The 16144-nt window shown below is 57.9% G+C and overlaps 1 protein-coding gene across 3 annotated transcripts in view; it reads right to left on the bottom strand.

Annotated features, from left to right (window-relative positions):
* HELZ2 (helicase with zinc finger 2) overlaps positions 1–13904 on the bottom strand; it is a 28088-nt gene extending 14184 nt beyond the window's left edge. The window contains exons 1-8 of one of the 3 annotated variants that reach the window (XM_051632727.1): positions 13851–13904; positions 6428–7560; positions 6141–6324; positions 5183–5290; positions 4024–4547; positions 3050–3682; positions 802–1585; positions 293–368 (exon numbers count right to left, since the gene is read on the bottom strand). In XM_051632727.1, coding sequence (XP_051488687.1) covers positions 293–368; positions 802–1585; positions 3050–3682; positions 4024–4547; positions 5183–5290; positions 6141–6324; positions 6428–7422 — 3304 coding nt within the window. In that variant the 5' untranslated portion in view covers positions 7423–7560; positions 13851–13904. Of the gene's footprint in view, positions 1–292; positions 369–801; positions 1586–3049; positions 3683–4023; positions 4548–5182; positions 5291–6140; positions 6325–6427; positions 7561–12651; positions 12742–13031; positions 13087–13850 lie in introns of those variants that run through there. The other 2 variants (XM_051632730.1, XM_051632729.1) reach the window with 2 other exon arrangements.
* Positions 13905–16144: the final 2240 nt, after the last annotated feature.

Below are 16144 nucleotides of genomic sequence, written 5' to 3'. Positions count from 1 at the left end.
GCTGCAGCAGTGGTGGAGCCACGGGGAGCTCTGCCCAACAGCTCCACATGCTGCTTCCCACAGATGCATTTTGCTCTGAGACCAGCAAGGTGTTTTGCACTTCAGCAAGGAGGACAACGTTGAGATGCCAGGAGGAGCTCATGGTTCAGCATCTCTTCCCCCTGCTCATCATACAGCAGCTGTAGCTGCCATAGACTTTCCTGCCCACCAACATGACTGCAAAAGCTCTCCCCAGCACAGAGAAAACCTTGACATTCCCCAGGCATGACTAACTATTGCATGAGGCACAAACCTGGCAAGTTCTCATAGTTTTCTACCACCACATCTTGTAACTGCTTCTTTCTCAGCTCTTGTCTTATTGCAGAAACCTGGTAAGAAAGAAAGAGGCCCAACTGAATGGAGTTTCAGCTCAGAAAGTCCCCCCACCCAACAGCAAGGTCCTTTACCCTTCTCAGCTGCAGGTTCCCCAGGAAAGTTACTCAACAGCAGCCTCAGATCCTGGCTGGCTTAGCTTGTGCTCCCAGTCTGCCTTGTAGTTAACCTGCCTCGAGGATGCCCAATGAAATCTTAATCTGAACCATCCCACCATGAGGCATCTCTGCTCCAGCCACCCATGACACAAACAGAGGCACCTTGAAAAGGCACTGGTGCCAGGCAGAGCCCCAAATTTCCTGTCTTTGCTGGCACAAGAGACAGGTTTGTCATAAACAGAGTCTAGCGTTTATTAGGGAGTGTCTGGAGAGCAGCCAGCAGAGCATGCAGAGCCCCTTCAAGTGGAGAATGCCTGGTTCTTCTACATACCTGCATCCCATGGGAGACCACACAGATCCTCTTCACATCTCGGACACCCCACTCATCTGGCCACCTCTGGTGGATCTCCTTCACTTTCTCAGTCACTTGAATTATCTCAGAGGCATTGTGCCAAGAAATCATGGACATATCTCTTTCAGCCACACCACACACATGGCAGAACATGAGTGGGTAGATTTCAGGATGGGGTGGGATGTTCCCACTGGCCTGGATTGCGTTGCCATTGCCAATGTAGAAGTGCTTGGAGACAAACTCAATGATGCCTGCAGTGGAACGGTAATTCTCATTGAAGATGATCCTACTCTTGGTGGCCACTTCATGCCTCTCCTTCTGGTAAAACTGAAAGAGTCTGTTTAACAGGGTGTGATCAGCCGATTGTCCACCCCCGACACAGAAGAGCTTTGGGGTTATCTGCATGTGGTCCCCAGCAAGGACAATCCGGGTCTCTAAAGTGGCGTAAGAGAGTGGGACCAAAGCTTCACACTCCAGCATCTGGGCAGCCTCATCGATCATGATGTGGGTGAAGTAGCCTGAGGGAACCTTCAGGTTCTTGGATAACATGGAGGTGGTGATGATGATGCGGTGCCTGTCGATCTCCTCCCGCATGGGGTGCCGGAAGGAGCGCTGGTCCGGAGAGAGGCAGCAGTACATCTGGGTGATGGGGTCCGTCATGCTGATGGGACGGTCCGTGGATATAATCCTCAAGGGAACAGCCCATGGGTGCCCATTGATCACGTAGTTATGGAAATACTCCCGGATGTAGATGTCAGCAGCACTGGGGGTGGAGGGAAACAAGAGAGGAAACCATCAAGGACTTGTAAGCGCTGTTCCCAAATGCTGTGACCACCATCCCAATGCACAAATTGTTGTTTACCAACAGGCATCCAGCTTCTCCCCCAGCTTTGCCTGACAACATGCCTGTCACAGGGGACGTCCACACGCTCGAGAAGAAGCCAGTGTTCACACAGCCCCCCACTCCAGCCCTACTTTGATAGTAGGGTTTATAAGAGTCGATTCTCAAGACCAGGGCATCTCTTAGCGCTCATACGGAGAAATGCAACGTGCCCAACAGAATCTGTGGCCCTGCTGCTCGAGGGGCTGAGTCACCCCAACCTCTCCTCCCACAGGCAACCACCTCCAGCCTGGCTGGGGGATAGAGGAGCTGCAGAAGCAGCTTTGGTGCAAGCAGACAACCTGAACCAGGCTAAGATTAGCAGTCACCCATCTATTATACATTAAAAACGAAGGCAGTAACAGCCTGCAGGAGGGGATGTGGACACTCTTTTCAGCTTAAGTGCTCTAATTTTAACAATCTTGGCCTGGTTTCTCTGAAGGCAGATCCAGCAGCAGTCAGGCCAGATCTGCATTTCCTCTTCCCCAAACTCTCCCTGGAAAAGTAAAAAATTTGGCATGTGCACAGAGCACAATAGTCTTCAGGGGCAAGCAGAGCACAGTATTATCCCAGCAGGGTCAGGCCATGACTTTCTACTTCTTCCAGTACACAGTGAAGGCCAGAAAGAACGACCTGTCTCTCCAACCCCATCCCCCTTTTATAATGAGACAGGAATACGCTGCCTCTTCCACAAAGACTTCCAGTCACACCAGGCTTCTTCCTAGCAGGAAATACTGGAGCAGCTTAAAAGACATTAAATAAAAAGGAGTTTATTTAAACAAGTGAAGCAGCTCTGCTCTGGAGACAGGCTGAGAGAGTTAGGGGTGTTCAGCCTGGAGACGAGAAGGCTCCAGGGAGACCTTAGAGCACCTTCAAGTGCCTGAAGGGGCTCCAGGAAAGCTGAGGAGGGGCTTGGGACAAGGGCAGGGATGGATGGCACGAGGGGGAAGGGTTTTAACCAAAAGAGGGGAGATTGAGATTAGATATTAGGAAGAAATTATTTCCTGTGAGGGTGAGGAGACCCTGGCCCAGGTTGCCCAGGGAAGCTGTGGCTGCCCCATCCCTGGCAGTGTTGAAGGGCAGGTTGGATGGGGCTTGGAGCAGCCTGGGCTGGTGGGAGGTGTCCCTGCCCATGTGGGAGGTGAGACTGGATGGGCTTTAAGGTCCCTTCCAACCTGAACCATTTGGTGATTCTATGACAAGGAGCATAAAGGCATACAAAGAGAAAGGCAGCTCAGCGCCACCTCATACACCCTGGCTCCTGCTCATCCCACCAGGCAAGCGATGGGCCAGCCCAAGGGCTCACCCTGTGACTCTTGTTGCCCCTTCCCCTTGCCCCCTGCTAACCTGTTAGTGTGAGTGCAGATCAGAACCCGTGCTTTGGGCTGCCTGAGGACCTCTATGGTGGCCATGGCCAAGGTGAATGTCTTTCCTGTGCCGAAAGGCCCGTAGATGAGAAGAGGTGGGACCTGCCGGCTGGTAGTTGCCTGGCCTGTGATGAAGGAGATGGCTAGTTTCTGCTTGCTATTCCCTTTCTCTGGTGACCCATGAGAGTAGGGGATAGAGCAACTGGCAACATCTGGTAGGACCAGCTTCTCATCCAACAGGCGGTCCACAGCCTGGTGCCACTGCCGGAACAGCAGTTGGTCGATTTGGAACTGGATCTCCACCTTGTGGAAGGTGTTTGGCTTGAAGTTCAGCTCCGAGCAGCATCTCTTTGGTATCTGTAACCAGATGGTCTTCTCCGTGGTGGCTTTATGCTCCACAGTAACCTCGTAAACTCGATTGTCTTCAGGTGGGTCAAGTGCCAGGAAGGCAGTGGGCACAGACCTGCTCAGCAGATACCCCTCGTCTGTGTCCGGCGAGAGGTTGTAAGGGGTAGGCACTTCAGCAAAGAGCTCGCCAGAGACGGAACACTTCATCCCCATGGAGAGGCTTTGCAGCATGGGGGTCAGGGAGATGAGGACCCGCAGGTTGAGTCTGAAAGGAGGAAACACCCAAATGAAGAGCAGGGAACTGGCCCATCACCAGCAACTGCCTTCCCCGCTGCAGAGCTGGGATTGTCACCCACACCCAGAGCACACTGAGGCAAGAGCCATGCTTCTTGCTGACCCATGGCCTCAGGACAAGACCCAGCCCATCCCCTCCTGTCACTGCCCAGCAAGCCAGTTTTCTCAGCAGGTTTCCAATAGTCTGGGAAGGTGCCCCAGGACCCAACACTGAAGAGATGGAATTCAGTAGCAGCATGGCCCCAAGTGTTAGTAAGAGGCCCATGGTCCACAGTGAGAAGGAACCCCTCTGGATCCACACTTGGCACTTACTTGGCAACCAGAGCCTGTTCAGCTTCTTCCTCACGGAAGAGGAAGCTGTGCATCCTCTCACGGTAGTTGAGACGGGTGATGGGAACAGGCACCCCGCGCTCCTGCTGGTAGTCCAGTGCGAGGGCAGGAGGCTTGTACTTGGCCAGCAGATCCACATCTTCACTGGTCCTCGGCACACTGGGAACGATGAACCGGTTCCCTCTATCCCATCGGACGAAGTTGACGGGGCGGATGCTCTCCCTGCTGCCGGGGACGTGCCGGGGGGTCTCCCGCCGACCCACCTTCACCTTGATCTTCTGCCTGAGGACGGGGCGGCTGCCGAAGTCGAAGACCACCCACTGCTCGAAGACCCCCAAGGCACAGCACTCCATGCAGACCTCCACCAGCGTGGTGGGCGGAGAGGAAGGCAGGGTGGCCACCTGCTCCCCACGGAGGTAGTGGAGGTCCCTGGAACGTCCCTTCCCCAACAGGTAGAAGGTGACTCCAGGCTGCCGCTTCAGTAGCGCCACATGCTGTAAGGGCATCTGCCAGTCAAGGAAAAGACAAGGACCTGGTGAGGGCAGCCCAGGGGAAGAGCCCAGTGCCTGATGAGCTGCCCCCAGCAGTGTTTGCTACCAAAAGCTGCTGCAGGGCCCCAGTGCTGTGCCAGACCTACACCACACTTGAAATTCTGCTTTAAAGGAGCTTATTCCTCGTGCAAACTCACAGCAGTTATTTTAAGGCCTTAAAGAACCTCAGGTTTCAGTGTCACAGCAATGGAGCCAGTGTGCTGCGAGGAGGAAATCTCCTGCCCTGGAGAGGACAAGTAGATGCAGGCTCTTGCCCCCGACACCTGTGAAATCCTGGGCAGGAAAGCACCCAAATCTTGTTATCTGTGATGACACGTGGGAGGTGCCAAAAGCCACCAGGTCTGCCCCAGCCCCACCGCACCAGACGAGACAGGATACACGGTGGCTGCACCCCCCACAGACAGCACCACCTGAGCTGTTCCCAAATACCCACCACACGTCCTCATTTGGACATCCCGAAATCCCTGCCCTTCTGCCCCTTGCAGAAATAATAATTAAAAAAACAACAACAAACAAACAAGGCAAAAAACCCAAAGGACGAGGACTGTGCCAGCAGCTCACAGGCTCCCATGACACAGGGCTGGGCTCACCTGGGAGAAGATCCTGAACTTCCACTGGTACTTCATCCCCCTGTCCTCCGATTGCACGTCCAGGGGCTGCTCACACACGACTCGGACACCCTCGACGTGCTCAGCCATCTGCAGGGAGGTGGAGAGGAGCAGGACTGCAGGCACCGCCCCAGGACACAGCGCAGAGATGTTCACCCTTTGCCCTTGTGCCACGGCCTCCCGAGAGGGACCCTCAGCAAATCCTCAGGCTCAGACCTCACCCACCACTGCTCAGTGTCCCTGGGAAAGACCAGGACCCACCCACGGCACAGCAGCACAGGCGGGTGCCCCGAACAGGCTCTGGGGTTGCTGCCTCAAAAGAATCATAGACTCACAGACTGGTTTGGCTGCAAAGGGACCTTCAAGATCATCCAGTTCCAACTCCCCCTCCATGGGCAGGGACACCTCCCACCAGACCAGGTTGCTCCAAGGCCCATCCAACCTGACACTTCCAGGGACAGGGCAGCCACAGCAACCTGTTCCAGTGTCTCACCACCCTCACAGGATAGAATTTCTTCCTAATATCTAATCTCAATCTCCCCTCTTTCAGTTAAAACCCTTCCCCCTCGTGCCATCCATCCCTGCCCTTGTCCCAAGTCCCTCCCCAGCTTTCCTGGAGCCCCTTCATGCACTTGAAGGTGCTCTAAGGTCTCCCTGGAGCCTTCTCTTCTCCAGGCTGAACATCCCAACTCTCTCAGCCTGTCTCCAGAGAAGAACTGCTCCAGCCCTCAGATCATCTTTGTGGTCTCCTCCAGACTTGCTCCACCAGCATATCTATCCATATCTTTCTTGTGCTGGGGGCCCCAGGAATGGTGACAGTGCTCCAGGTGAAAAAATGGGGGATGCATCCCTTTCTGCATCACTGTGAGAATGGGGAGCAACAGGCTCTGTTCTGAAGGTCCCACACGAGGTTTCTCCCACCCTGCTGCCCACCACTCACAATCAACACTTCGTTGGAGCACGTCTGGTACTCAGCAATGAGCCGATCCTGATAGGACAAGAGTCCTTCCTTCAGCGCTTGCTTCCTTTTCCTTGCAGCCACCTTCACCCTCTGGATCCACTCCTGCAGCTCCTCAGGCGAGTGAGCCTGGGTGCAGCTCTTCCCCATTTCACACACCTCCGCTCTGTCGGGAGAAAAGTGTCACAGGTACCACCCAGGCCGGGCGGCACGGGGGTCCCCAGGGAGCTGCCTGCCACCCCTGCCCTCTTCTAGGGGTGGCTCCTCACCTGCTGCAGAGCGAGAACCTGGTCGTGCCGAGCGGCGGGGCACGGTGGACCCACTGGACGGAGGTATCGACCGAGAGCATCTGCATGTGCTCCACAGAGGAGCAGTGGCTCTCGAAGCTCTCCTGCGAGCTGAAGGTCACCAGGCAGAGCCGGCAGTAGAAGTGCACGGGCGCCGGTGTCTCGCCGTTGGCACTGCAGGTGCCCGGGGCCGGCGGCAGGAGGTCGGAGCGGAGCAGGCCCTGCTGCCTCTCGGCCTTCCAGACAGCCATCTCCACCTCGCTGTGCGCGTAGCGGCAGCGCTGGGCGCCGTGCTTGCAGGGCTGGCCCCGCGACACGAAGCGGCAGTAGCTGAGGGTGGGGATGAGATCGGGGCAGGGCCGGATGGCCGTGTACTGCCGCTGCCGCCGGTTGTCCGACACCACGTGCACCAGGAGAGGGTCCCAGGTCCGGTGGGACTCGCAGAGCTGCCCCTTCCCGCCCGCCAAGATGCGCTGGGGGCAGCCCAAGAAGCAATGCTTGCAGATCTCCTGGAACTGTCCCCCGAACTCGCTGGCAATCTCACCGGCAGCGCTGGCTGGGGGGTTGGGGACGGTGGGTTGACCCCCCAGCTGCGCCTGCAGCACCGCTGCCTTCAGCTGCCCCCGCTCCACCTGCTGCTCCCGCTCGAAATTCCAGACCATGGCCTCCTCCGGGCTCCAGGCGAAGGTGCACTGGCTCTTGTGCTTCCTGCAGCCCAGCCCCACCCTGTAGTAGCGGCAGACGGTGTAGCGGGCTGGGTGGAGGAAGCCTGGTCGCCGCGACACCTTCCTCCAAGCTGAGCTCCTGTGCCCACGGCAGCGAGCCAGGAGGATCTCGTACATGCACTTGTGCTCCACCTCCCGCAGCAGGTAGGTGATCTCATTCTCCTTCACGCTGCACTTGGAGCAGACCAGGCGCAGCTCCAGCTGCTGCTGGAGGCTGCCCAGTGGCACAGCTGGGCCGTTGGCCGTCGGCATCCTCAGCGCTGGCTTGAGTGGAGGGAAATTAACGGCGGGAAGTTCCTACAAGGCGATGCCGGGAGGAGGAGGTGCCATGGAGTGGCCGTGTCCTAGCTCGCTACGTACCTGCCAGCCATTGGTGTGAGTCCACAAAGCCTGACAAAGAAATGAGGAACAAGCCACTTAGCAGGAAACACCAGGCAGTTCCTGGATGAGCACATGCTGAAGCACAGCCTGGCCCCGCTCACCAGGAACCTCACCCACCACTCAAACCCCCACAGACCCTCATCCTCAGCACCCAAGCACATGGAGTCTGCTCACCCAGCTCCGTTCACCCTCCAGCCCCTCTCCCAGGGGACCACGTCCCACAGGGATCAGGCTGCCAAGCAGCGAGGGCTCCAGGCAGGGCTGAGCTCAGTCCCAGCATGTGGCACCCTGCAAACGGTTGGCATCAACCAGGAGAGCTGGCGGTGGCACAGGCTGCCCCAGAGGACATGGCACAGTCCCCACAGCCACCACTGACCTTCTCCTGAACCACAGCTGGACAATCTGACTTCCTTTTCCCACTGCTGGTGCTTCCCCCGCTTCAGCTTGTTCTTGTCAACTTTCTTTTTCCTGCTCTTCCCCAGGTCCAGCTGGGCAGCCCCACACCAAGCAGGAGAAAGCCAGCTCTGACCCTCCAAGCCCATCTCTTGACAGGGCATGCAGTATTAATTGGAATGAATTAACACAGCAAACACCCTCAGAAACCGCCCTCTTTGGTCCTCGGATGCAGCACCCAAGGCCGGGAGAGGGAAGTACTGGAACAGGGACCTGCCAGCATTTCCTCCGGCCCACAGCTTGGTAAACATCCAGCTGGGAGAGCAGAGCTGAGGGTGAGGAAGGTGACTCACTGCTCCTGCCTTCCCTGGCCACCGGCTCCTGGCTCCGGCATTTGCCAGCAGTTTCCTGGGTAACCAGAGGCCAGGAGCATCCCTGGGAATGATGCTGCAGGGATGGGTGGCCACGGACAGGGTTTGATGCCAAGTGAAGCCACCAGCCTCATGCTGAGCATCCGCCTTGGGCTCCAGACCCACAGCCACGAGGGACCAGCTCTCCAGAGGAGCAAGGGAAGAGCTGGTATTTATGGCTTTGCCTGGCAGACAAAGGAGCAGGGGGGCAAACTTTGCCGTTGCTTCTGCAGACACACGTTTCACTTTTAATTGAGGGTCCTTTGGCCATGCTGCGATGAACAGGGTGCTTGGTGCTGGAGCTGCTGCTCCAGCTGGGGCTGCTGGCAGCAAACATGGAGCCAGGACTGCAGGGATCCAGCAGCTGGAGCATTGTCTGTCCTCCCAGCGCTCCCTTAGTGAGCTCCTCACGTCCCATCCCAGTGCCACAGCCCCCACCTGCTGCCCCACAAGGAAGAAACCACTCAGTCCCACTTCTCCACCACACATCAGGTTGGACACGTGCTCGGTGGGTAAACACCAGCCCTGTTATCTGTCAAGGTCTGGCATTGAGCCTGGCACCGGGCAGAGCTGCTGCTTCCTGTTCAGGTGAGCTGTGGGACTCAGCAGGGGCCCAGGGCAGCACCGGCTCATCCTCCACCACAATTTGGGTCACTGTGCCATGCCAGCAGCTCCATCCTCAGCTAAATCACCCCGACTCATCTCCACATCTTCATTTCCAAACCTGTGCTTGCTGCCCTCCCCTGCAGACTGGCAGCCCTGACTCAAAGCATGAGCAGGATGGGCAGCACGACCCTGCCTGGCTTCTTAGCTAGAAACTGTCCCAACCCACAGCACCTGCTGGGACCACAGTGGTCCTGCCCAGGCAGCATCACCCATGTCCTGAAGGTATCCAGGCCCAAAGCAGAGCTGCTGGGTGTGAATGCAGCACAAATGCTAAGGAACAGCATCCCTGACCCAGAGCAGGGCTGGGGCCAGAGGAGAGCTGGGTTGCTCCCACCCTCTGTAACAAGGTCACAGCAAGAAAACATTTTCTGCAGCCCACCCAGCTGCTGCACAGGGCTCAAAAGCTTTCTCTTTGCTCTGGTTCTACTGTGCAAAAGAAAAAAAAATGGACCTGCAGAAGAGGTTTTGGTGCTACCTGACTGCTGACTGATGCAGGGAAAATGCTTCGCACTGAAATTAAATAACTTGAGAAACAACAAAAGTACAGGAGAGCACCAATAACAATAAAAACGCGGGGGGGGAGTGGGATGCTGCGTGTCCTACCCAAGGGCACCAAGGGATGCTCTGCAGATCCCCAGCAAGACAATGAAGGCAACGCAGAGCTGGCCTGAGGCTGCAGACCCTGTGCCAGGGGGGTTGCTCCTGCTGAGCCCCCCCTCAGTGATTAACTCCTGCAAAACCCCCAGCTGCTGGGCTCCAAGGCAGCAGTTTGGAGACACTTGCTCTGCCCCAAGCATGGCTCCACCAACCCCATGCCAGCTGCAGGAGGGGACACCCTGCAGCTTTTGGGTGGGCAAATATCCCTCCTGTGCCAGCCTGATAAGACCACCCTTGTCCAAAGCACAATGCCAAGAGGGAGCATTCCCACTTGGCTTTATTTGTGAGATCTGGGATGAACTGGAGCTAAAGCAGACCCTAGGGCAGAGGCTGAGCTTGCCATGGTCACTCCACACAGGGTCCAGCAAGGCTGGAGAACATCCAGAGAGGGACCAGGATCATGCTCGGCCTCCAAGAGCCATTCTGCTCCTTTGAAGGCAAGGGGTGAGCAGCAGACTCCCAGCCAAACCAGGGCTTAACATCTGCAGCTTTGGTTTCCCTCCACCAGCAGCTTCGCCTTCCTTCCTCTGCAAGTTTCCTCTTTAGGAGAAGCCCTCCTGGGAGAGGCACTCACATCCAGGATCTGGGCAGTGCTGCCGCTGGTGAAAACTCCAAAATACCCCAGCAATGCACACAAGAGAGGATGAAACCTGATCACTGGCGCTTGGCTCTGCTGCAGCAGGAGCTGAGCTGCTGGGGTGTCCACAGCTGTAGAGCCCAGAGGACACACAGTCCTGCAGCAGCAACAACACTGACCTGCTCCATTAAATGCTTTAAAAACTCCCCATATAGACCACATAGGGCAGCTGGGTTGCTACTGGTATTCATGCCTAGACAGGGCATCCCAGTTTGAAAAGGCTAGGAGGGGATATTCTGCCTTTAAAGGATCAACTCCTTTGTTGTTTGTTTTTTTTATGAAAGCATTGGATTTTGAGCAAGCTGCCAGAACATGCTCTGGGCCTGGAGGCTGGAAGGAAGAGGAAGAGGAAGTGCAAACCCCTCTTAAAGTCTCCGCGCAGCACTGGCACTAAAGCCAAATTAAGTTTTTTCTCTCTACAACCATCTTCTACCAGGAAAGAAAGGAAAAAAGGAAAAAGCTATGGGAGCTTTTGCAGTCTAAGCCTGGGCAGTGGAGAGATGTAGGGAATGAGGAAGCTCAGGGAGGTGCAGCTGTTCTGCCGATAATAAAACTCTAATGTCAACAGGGCAAAATCCAAGGGCCCTGAGGAAGGTGGGAGCTGATCGACAGCACTATTTACCAGCCAGCCACAGACCACAATGTGCAAATTCTGTACATTTTAAGAAAAACAACCTCCTGAAAAGCCCAGCCTGGCATTTAAAGCCACTTGCATCCTGCTGAAGGGTGAAACAAGGCAGCGGGGTGGACAGAGAGGCCAGGTCTTCACACACCCAGCTCCACACCTGCCCGTGGCACCATCCACAAGGATCTGCCTGTCTCCCAATGGCATGTACCCTCCCCAGCCACCAACATGGACACAGGACCTCACTGCCCAGCACTGGTCCAGCCTGGCTGCAAACTGAAGCAAACTGAACCAAACCACACAACTGTCTCACTAACAGCATTTCCTTCATGCTCGGGAAGATGCTTTGGGTCAGAGCTGGGCCACACTACATCTGAGCATTGTGTGTCCCCCCCCCCGGCAGGCGCCTCACAGGGCCAGGCTGACGCCAGAGATAATCACATTTCCCTGGAAATGGCAAGTTGAAGCACGGCCACAGCAGAGAAATGCTCCTGGCACCTCCACGGCAGAATCCTGTGCTCCACACCCCTCTGCCATCCTGGCCCGCTGGGAGGAAGGCAGCCTTTTTGCCAGGTCTTACCTGGGTTAATTATTGACAGGAGATTGGGCAACACACGCTGCAAAGGGAAGAGCCAAGTGCCCCTCAATCAGGGCAAGCGACGTGGGTCAGAGTGCTGGGACAGCCCCCCATGGGGATGGGGACAGGCCAGTGGCACACCCTGGGACTGTGCACCTCGGGGACCACGGCCCTGCACCCCGGTTATTGGCCCTGGCTGAGCACTGGACCCGGGCGCTGGAGGAGTTTCCAAGCAGCGTACAAGTTTCCAAGTACCAGACCCCGGCGCTGGACTTGGGCATCCAGGGAGTTTCCCCTCTCAGCTTCAAGTGCACAGAGCAGCGACACGAGAGCAGCGCAGCATTCCTGACCACCCCACAAGCAAACGGTGTTGCTGGAAGGGTTTGGCTCGGGTGGAAGAGGAGCTGCACCCGGTGCTGCTGCGCGGGTGCTGCCCGGTGCCACCATCGCCTGCAGCTTTCCTCCCGTTGTACCGAAGCCGCGACCCCTCTGGCATTTCCCTCCTGAGCAAAACCAGCCTCAGAGATTCCCACCCCCTCTCCTCAGCCGTTTTCAACGAGACAGTTTCACTCCAGGTCCCGCCCGGAGAGCTGGCACGGTCCTGCCAGCCTGGCCGCTGCCAAGTGACAGCCCTGACACCGCTGCCCGAGTCGGTGGGCAGGCACCAACCTCCCCCCCGCCCCGCTTTGTGCGCAGCCCCCCGAAACCTGCACCCCCAGCCACTGCGTTTGCTTTATCCAACTATAAGAAGCTCCCGGAGAGATCCCAGACCCCGTCCCAGAAGCTCGGAAGTGGCAGCGGGAGGGGAATGCTGCCGGGGATCCCTCGCCGGAGCCGGCACCGTGCACCTCGGCTAGCCTGGGTGCCCCCTGCCCTCCAGCCCGAGGCTTTGCACCCTAAAACCTGAACCGTGACCCTGCTCCCCCCTCCTCTCCCGAAGGAGCTCCAGCAGGGGCAGGGATGCCGCGAGCCGGGAAGGGATGAGCACCCAGCGCCGTCCCGGATCACCCCTCGCCGTGCAGCACCCCAAAACACCCTGCAGGACTACCAGAACCACCCTGAGCCCTACAGCACCCCAAAGCACCCCAGGGTGCTCCGCAGCCCCCCAAGCCCCCCCCGGCCCTGCCGCTCTCACCGCTGCCGCGGCCGGGGAGGTTGGGAGATCGATTCGGGGACTCGTCGCTGCCGCCGGTTGCGTTTCTGGGGCCTCCCCGCATTCAAACCGGGGCTGGATTTCGCGGAAATTACATCACGGCGGCCCCGCCCCGGCCCTCCCCGCCCGCCGGCACCGGGGGGGAGCGGGCACCGGCACCGGGGGGCAGCGGAGGGGGCTGGCACCGGGTAGAGACCAGGGGGCGAGGAGAGGGGCAGCTCCCACCCGGCCCCGGGGGTACCAGCCTCCCGTCCCGGTCCCGACTCCCCCTCGCCCATCGGGGTCGCGTTTCCCTCGGTCCCGCCCGCCCCCGCTCCCCCCCAGCCCCAGGGGATGCTCCGGGGCCTCCGGCCGCTGCTCACCCGCGGAGGGTCGGGGCTCTCCCGCCCCGCAGCGCCAGGTACCGGCCGGTTCCGGGGAATAACGAAGCGAATACGAAGCGAGACGGCGGCAGCACCGATGCCCAGCCCCGGAGCCCGACGGCCTCCGCTTAAAAAGGGCTTCCGGGAGGGGCAAAGCGCTCGTTTTTTTTTTTCTGTTCATCAGCACTTTCAGTTTCCATTCCTTTTTCCTGCCTGATGAGGTGCACACAGCTACAGAAAATTCAACCTCGAGCCAAAAAAAAAAACCGCCAACAAAACAAAACAAGAAACCCAACACAAATCCTCCCCCAACTCCAAGGCAAGCAGAGACTCATAGGGCTCGGTGCAGGGCAGCAGCACCCACACCTTCGGTGGCCAGAGACCTCACTCTGCTTTCCAGGCACATGCCACCACACCAGCACCATCGCCTGACAGTTATCACCCGGGATGTGGGGGCTCCTCATCCCCCCCTGTTTGCCAAGCCAAACCCACAGCAGTCCTAGTGCAGCACAAGGCAGCATCCTTCCTCTGTGGGGTAAATTAAGGGTGGTACACACAGGAAACTGCTCGAGTTGCAGCCTGAGATCTTCCCCAAAACACACACTCCAACAAAAAGCCCAGGAGGTTCCTCTAAACAGCCCCCCTCCCGCCATCCCCCAGACCACACCACAGCACGGGGGCTGCAGCAGAGCATCATCCCACCAGTGCAGACATGAGGCTTCAGAGCACACTGACCTGCAGAGCCAACCCCAGCCTTCCCACCTAATGACATTTCCTTCTTGCCAGCCCTTGGGAAGCAACCAGGCAAAACTACCATACCTCCAACAACGAGCCACCGGGCACCAGAAGCAAAGTTTCCCTGCTGACATCAATGTCGTTCCACCCCTTCACCAGCACGTCGTGCCTGGGGACACTGCTCACGGCCCCGACACGCAGCCCGTGCCAGCAGCGGAAGGAAAAGCTCACCCTCAAAACAAGCAGGAGGAGGAACTGCCGAGTAGCTGACAGCCAGCCCGTGGGACATCCAGCAGAGAAATGAGAGACTTGGACTGGTTTCTGGCATGTTTGTCAACACTGAATGAAGGAGAAAGAGGAACAATGGTTTCTTCCTTCTAGCTTCACACAGCCACATCCATGGGGTGCCTCAGTGGGAGGCCCCACGCTACTCCCATCCTGCAGCAGCTGAGAGCTCTGAGGGAAACGGGTTTTCCCCCCAGGGAGGAGTCCAGGGCAGTGGCTAGCCACAGGAACCAGCCATCCCTGGGCAGCAAAATCCCAGTCCCAGTGTGTGCCCTAAAGCCCTGGTCAGTGCCACATGTGGCCGTGCTGGCTGCCTGCACCCTGCCCTGCTCAGCGTTTCCTCAGCAAGGAGCAAGTGGGCAGCTTGGCCTCACAGCAGGATTCCAGGGATCCCCACATCCAGCTTTCCTGCCCAGGATGGAGCCTCCCAGCCTTTTACTCACAACTGGCATGAGAACAGTTATGGGTCAGGACAGGTTGGGGACCCCATCCCTGTGCAGGAAAGGAGCAGCCCCTTCCCTTGGGAAGATGCAGCCCCAGAGCCGAGTGAGGCCAAAGAGCTCGGGAAGGCACCAGCTCTGGTCCCCAGCCCTGGCATGGAGTGAGCACAGCATGTGCAACAGTGATGGAGCTTGTCCTGGTTTGTGTTGCCTGTGGGTAGAAATCATCCTCCCCACAGCACTGACTCCAAACCACAGCAAATGGCTCTGTAATTGCCCAGGCATCATCAGGCAGCAGTAAAAAATGGAAAGAAAATACCCCTAAACAACTTTTCCACCCCCCTAAGATGCCAGAGCCAGGACAGACATTCCCAGCACAGACATTCCTGGGACACCCAGGCTTGTTGGCAGTGAGGCTTCACTCTGGTTTTACAGGTGGGGTATTTTCCCTAGAGCTGTAGCTCCAGCAGCAAACAGCTTTCACTGTCTCATAGAAAGCCTCTGGCCCTGCTTGGCATGACATATAAAGGTGACAGAAACAGATGAGAAAGCGCTGGGGAGGAGCTGGGCTCTGCTGTTCCTTAATCCCCGGCGCAGGGAGGAGCGAGGCTCTGCCCGGGCAGCCGCAGCCGGAGCAGGGAGGGGGCGAAGCTGCGTCACCTCCTCAACAAGCGTCAGGGTGGGGAAGCCGAAACCCGGGATCTGCCGGCTTGAGATAAACAAACACCCAGCCGGAAAGCCATGAGTTTCGGTTTCTATTCCTGCAGGGGTTTCCCCACGAAGTCATCGCTGCGGCTCCGGGGCAGTCCCGTCCCCGTCCCCGTCCCCGTCCCGCCAGCCCTGGTCACACTCCCTGAGGACAAGCTGCCAGCCGGGAAACCCTCCAGGGAAGATGCGAGAGCATCTCCTGCCCTGGTCACACCCCTAAAAACCAGCCCGGAGAAGAACCCAGCGACTGAGGAGCTGGTGTGGTTTCAGGCAGCCTCCCGCTCCCTCGCAGCCCGCGGGCAGCACTGCAGGCAGCACTGCAGGCAGCACTGCAGGCAGCTGCCAGGCAGGACCGGGGCACTGCCCCTTGGATGTTTGGGCAGCGGGAGCCTCTGCTGATCTTCCCCAAATGCTGCAGGCTGCTCCCGCAGCTGCCTGGAGGAGAAAATATAAGCGGCCGTGCCTCCATCATCCCACAGCCCGGAGAAAACCAGGGACTTCTCTCCAGGGATACTGGGCTGCACCGCCAGCACCTCCCTGCACGGCCTCCCCAGCAGCTGCTGCAAAGGGAGGGGAGGATTTCACCAGCCAAAATCTGTCCGCGGAGCTTTTATTGCTGGCAGAGCTCTTTACAATCCCTAGGAAGTGCTGCCTTGCCAGGCAAAGTACACCCACACTGGGAATGCCTTGCTGGTGAAGACATCTATAGTACCCAGGGCAGGTAGAGGGATGTGGAGCCAGAGAAGAGCTGCTGCCAGCTCTGCCCCAACACTTGCTTCCTGCTGCTGTGTCCCCAGCACTGCTCCACCAGCGTGGAGATGCCACAAACCCTGTCCCATGCTCTGATGCCACTTCAGACACTCTTCAAGATGAGCCAGGAGGCCCCTCTAGCTACCCCCTCCAACCTGACCATCCCCTCTCAACCCTCTGCCTCTAGATAACCTG

Source organism: Apus apus, chromosome 15 (assembly GCF_020740795.1).
Source record: "Apus apus isolate bApuApu2 chromosome 15, bApuApu2.pri.cur, whole genome shotgun sequence".
In the NCBI taxonomy this organism is placed as follows: domain Eukaryota; kingdom Metazoa; phylum Chordata; class Aves; order Apodiformes; family Apodidae; genus Apus; species Apus apus.
This window is presented reverse-complemented; position numbering and strand designations above follow the sequence as displayed.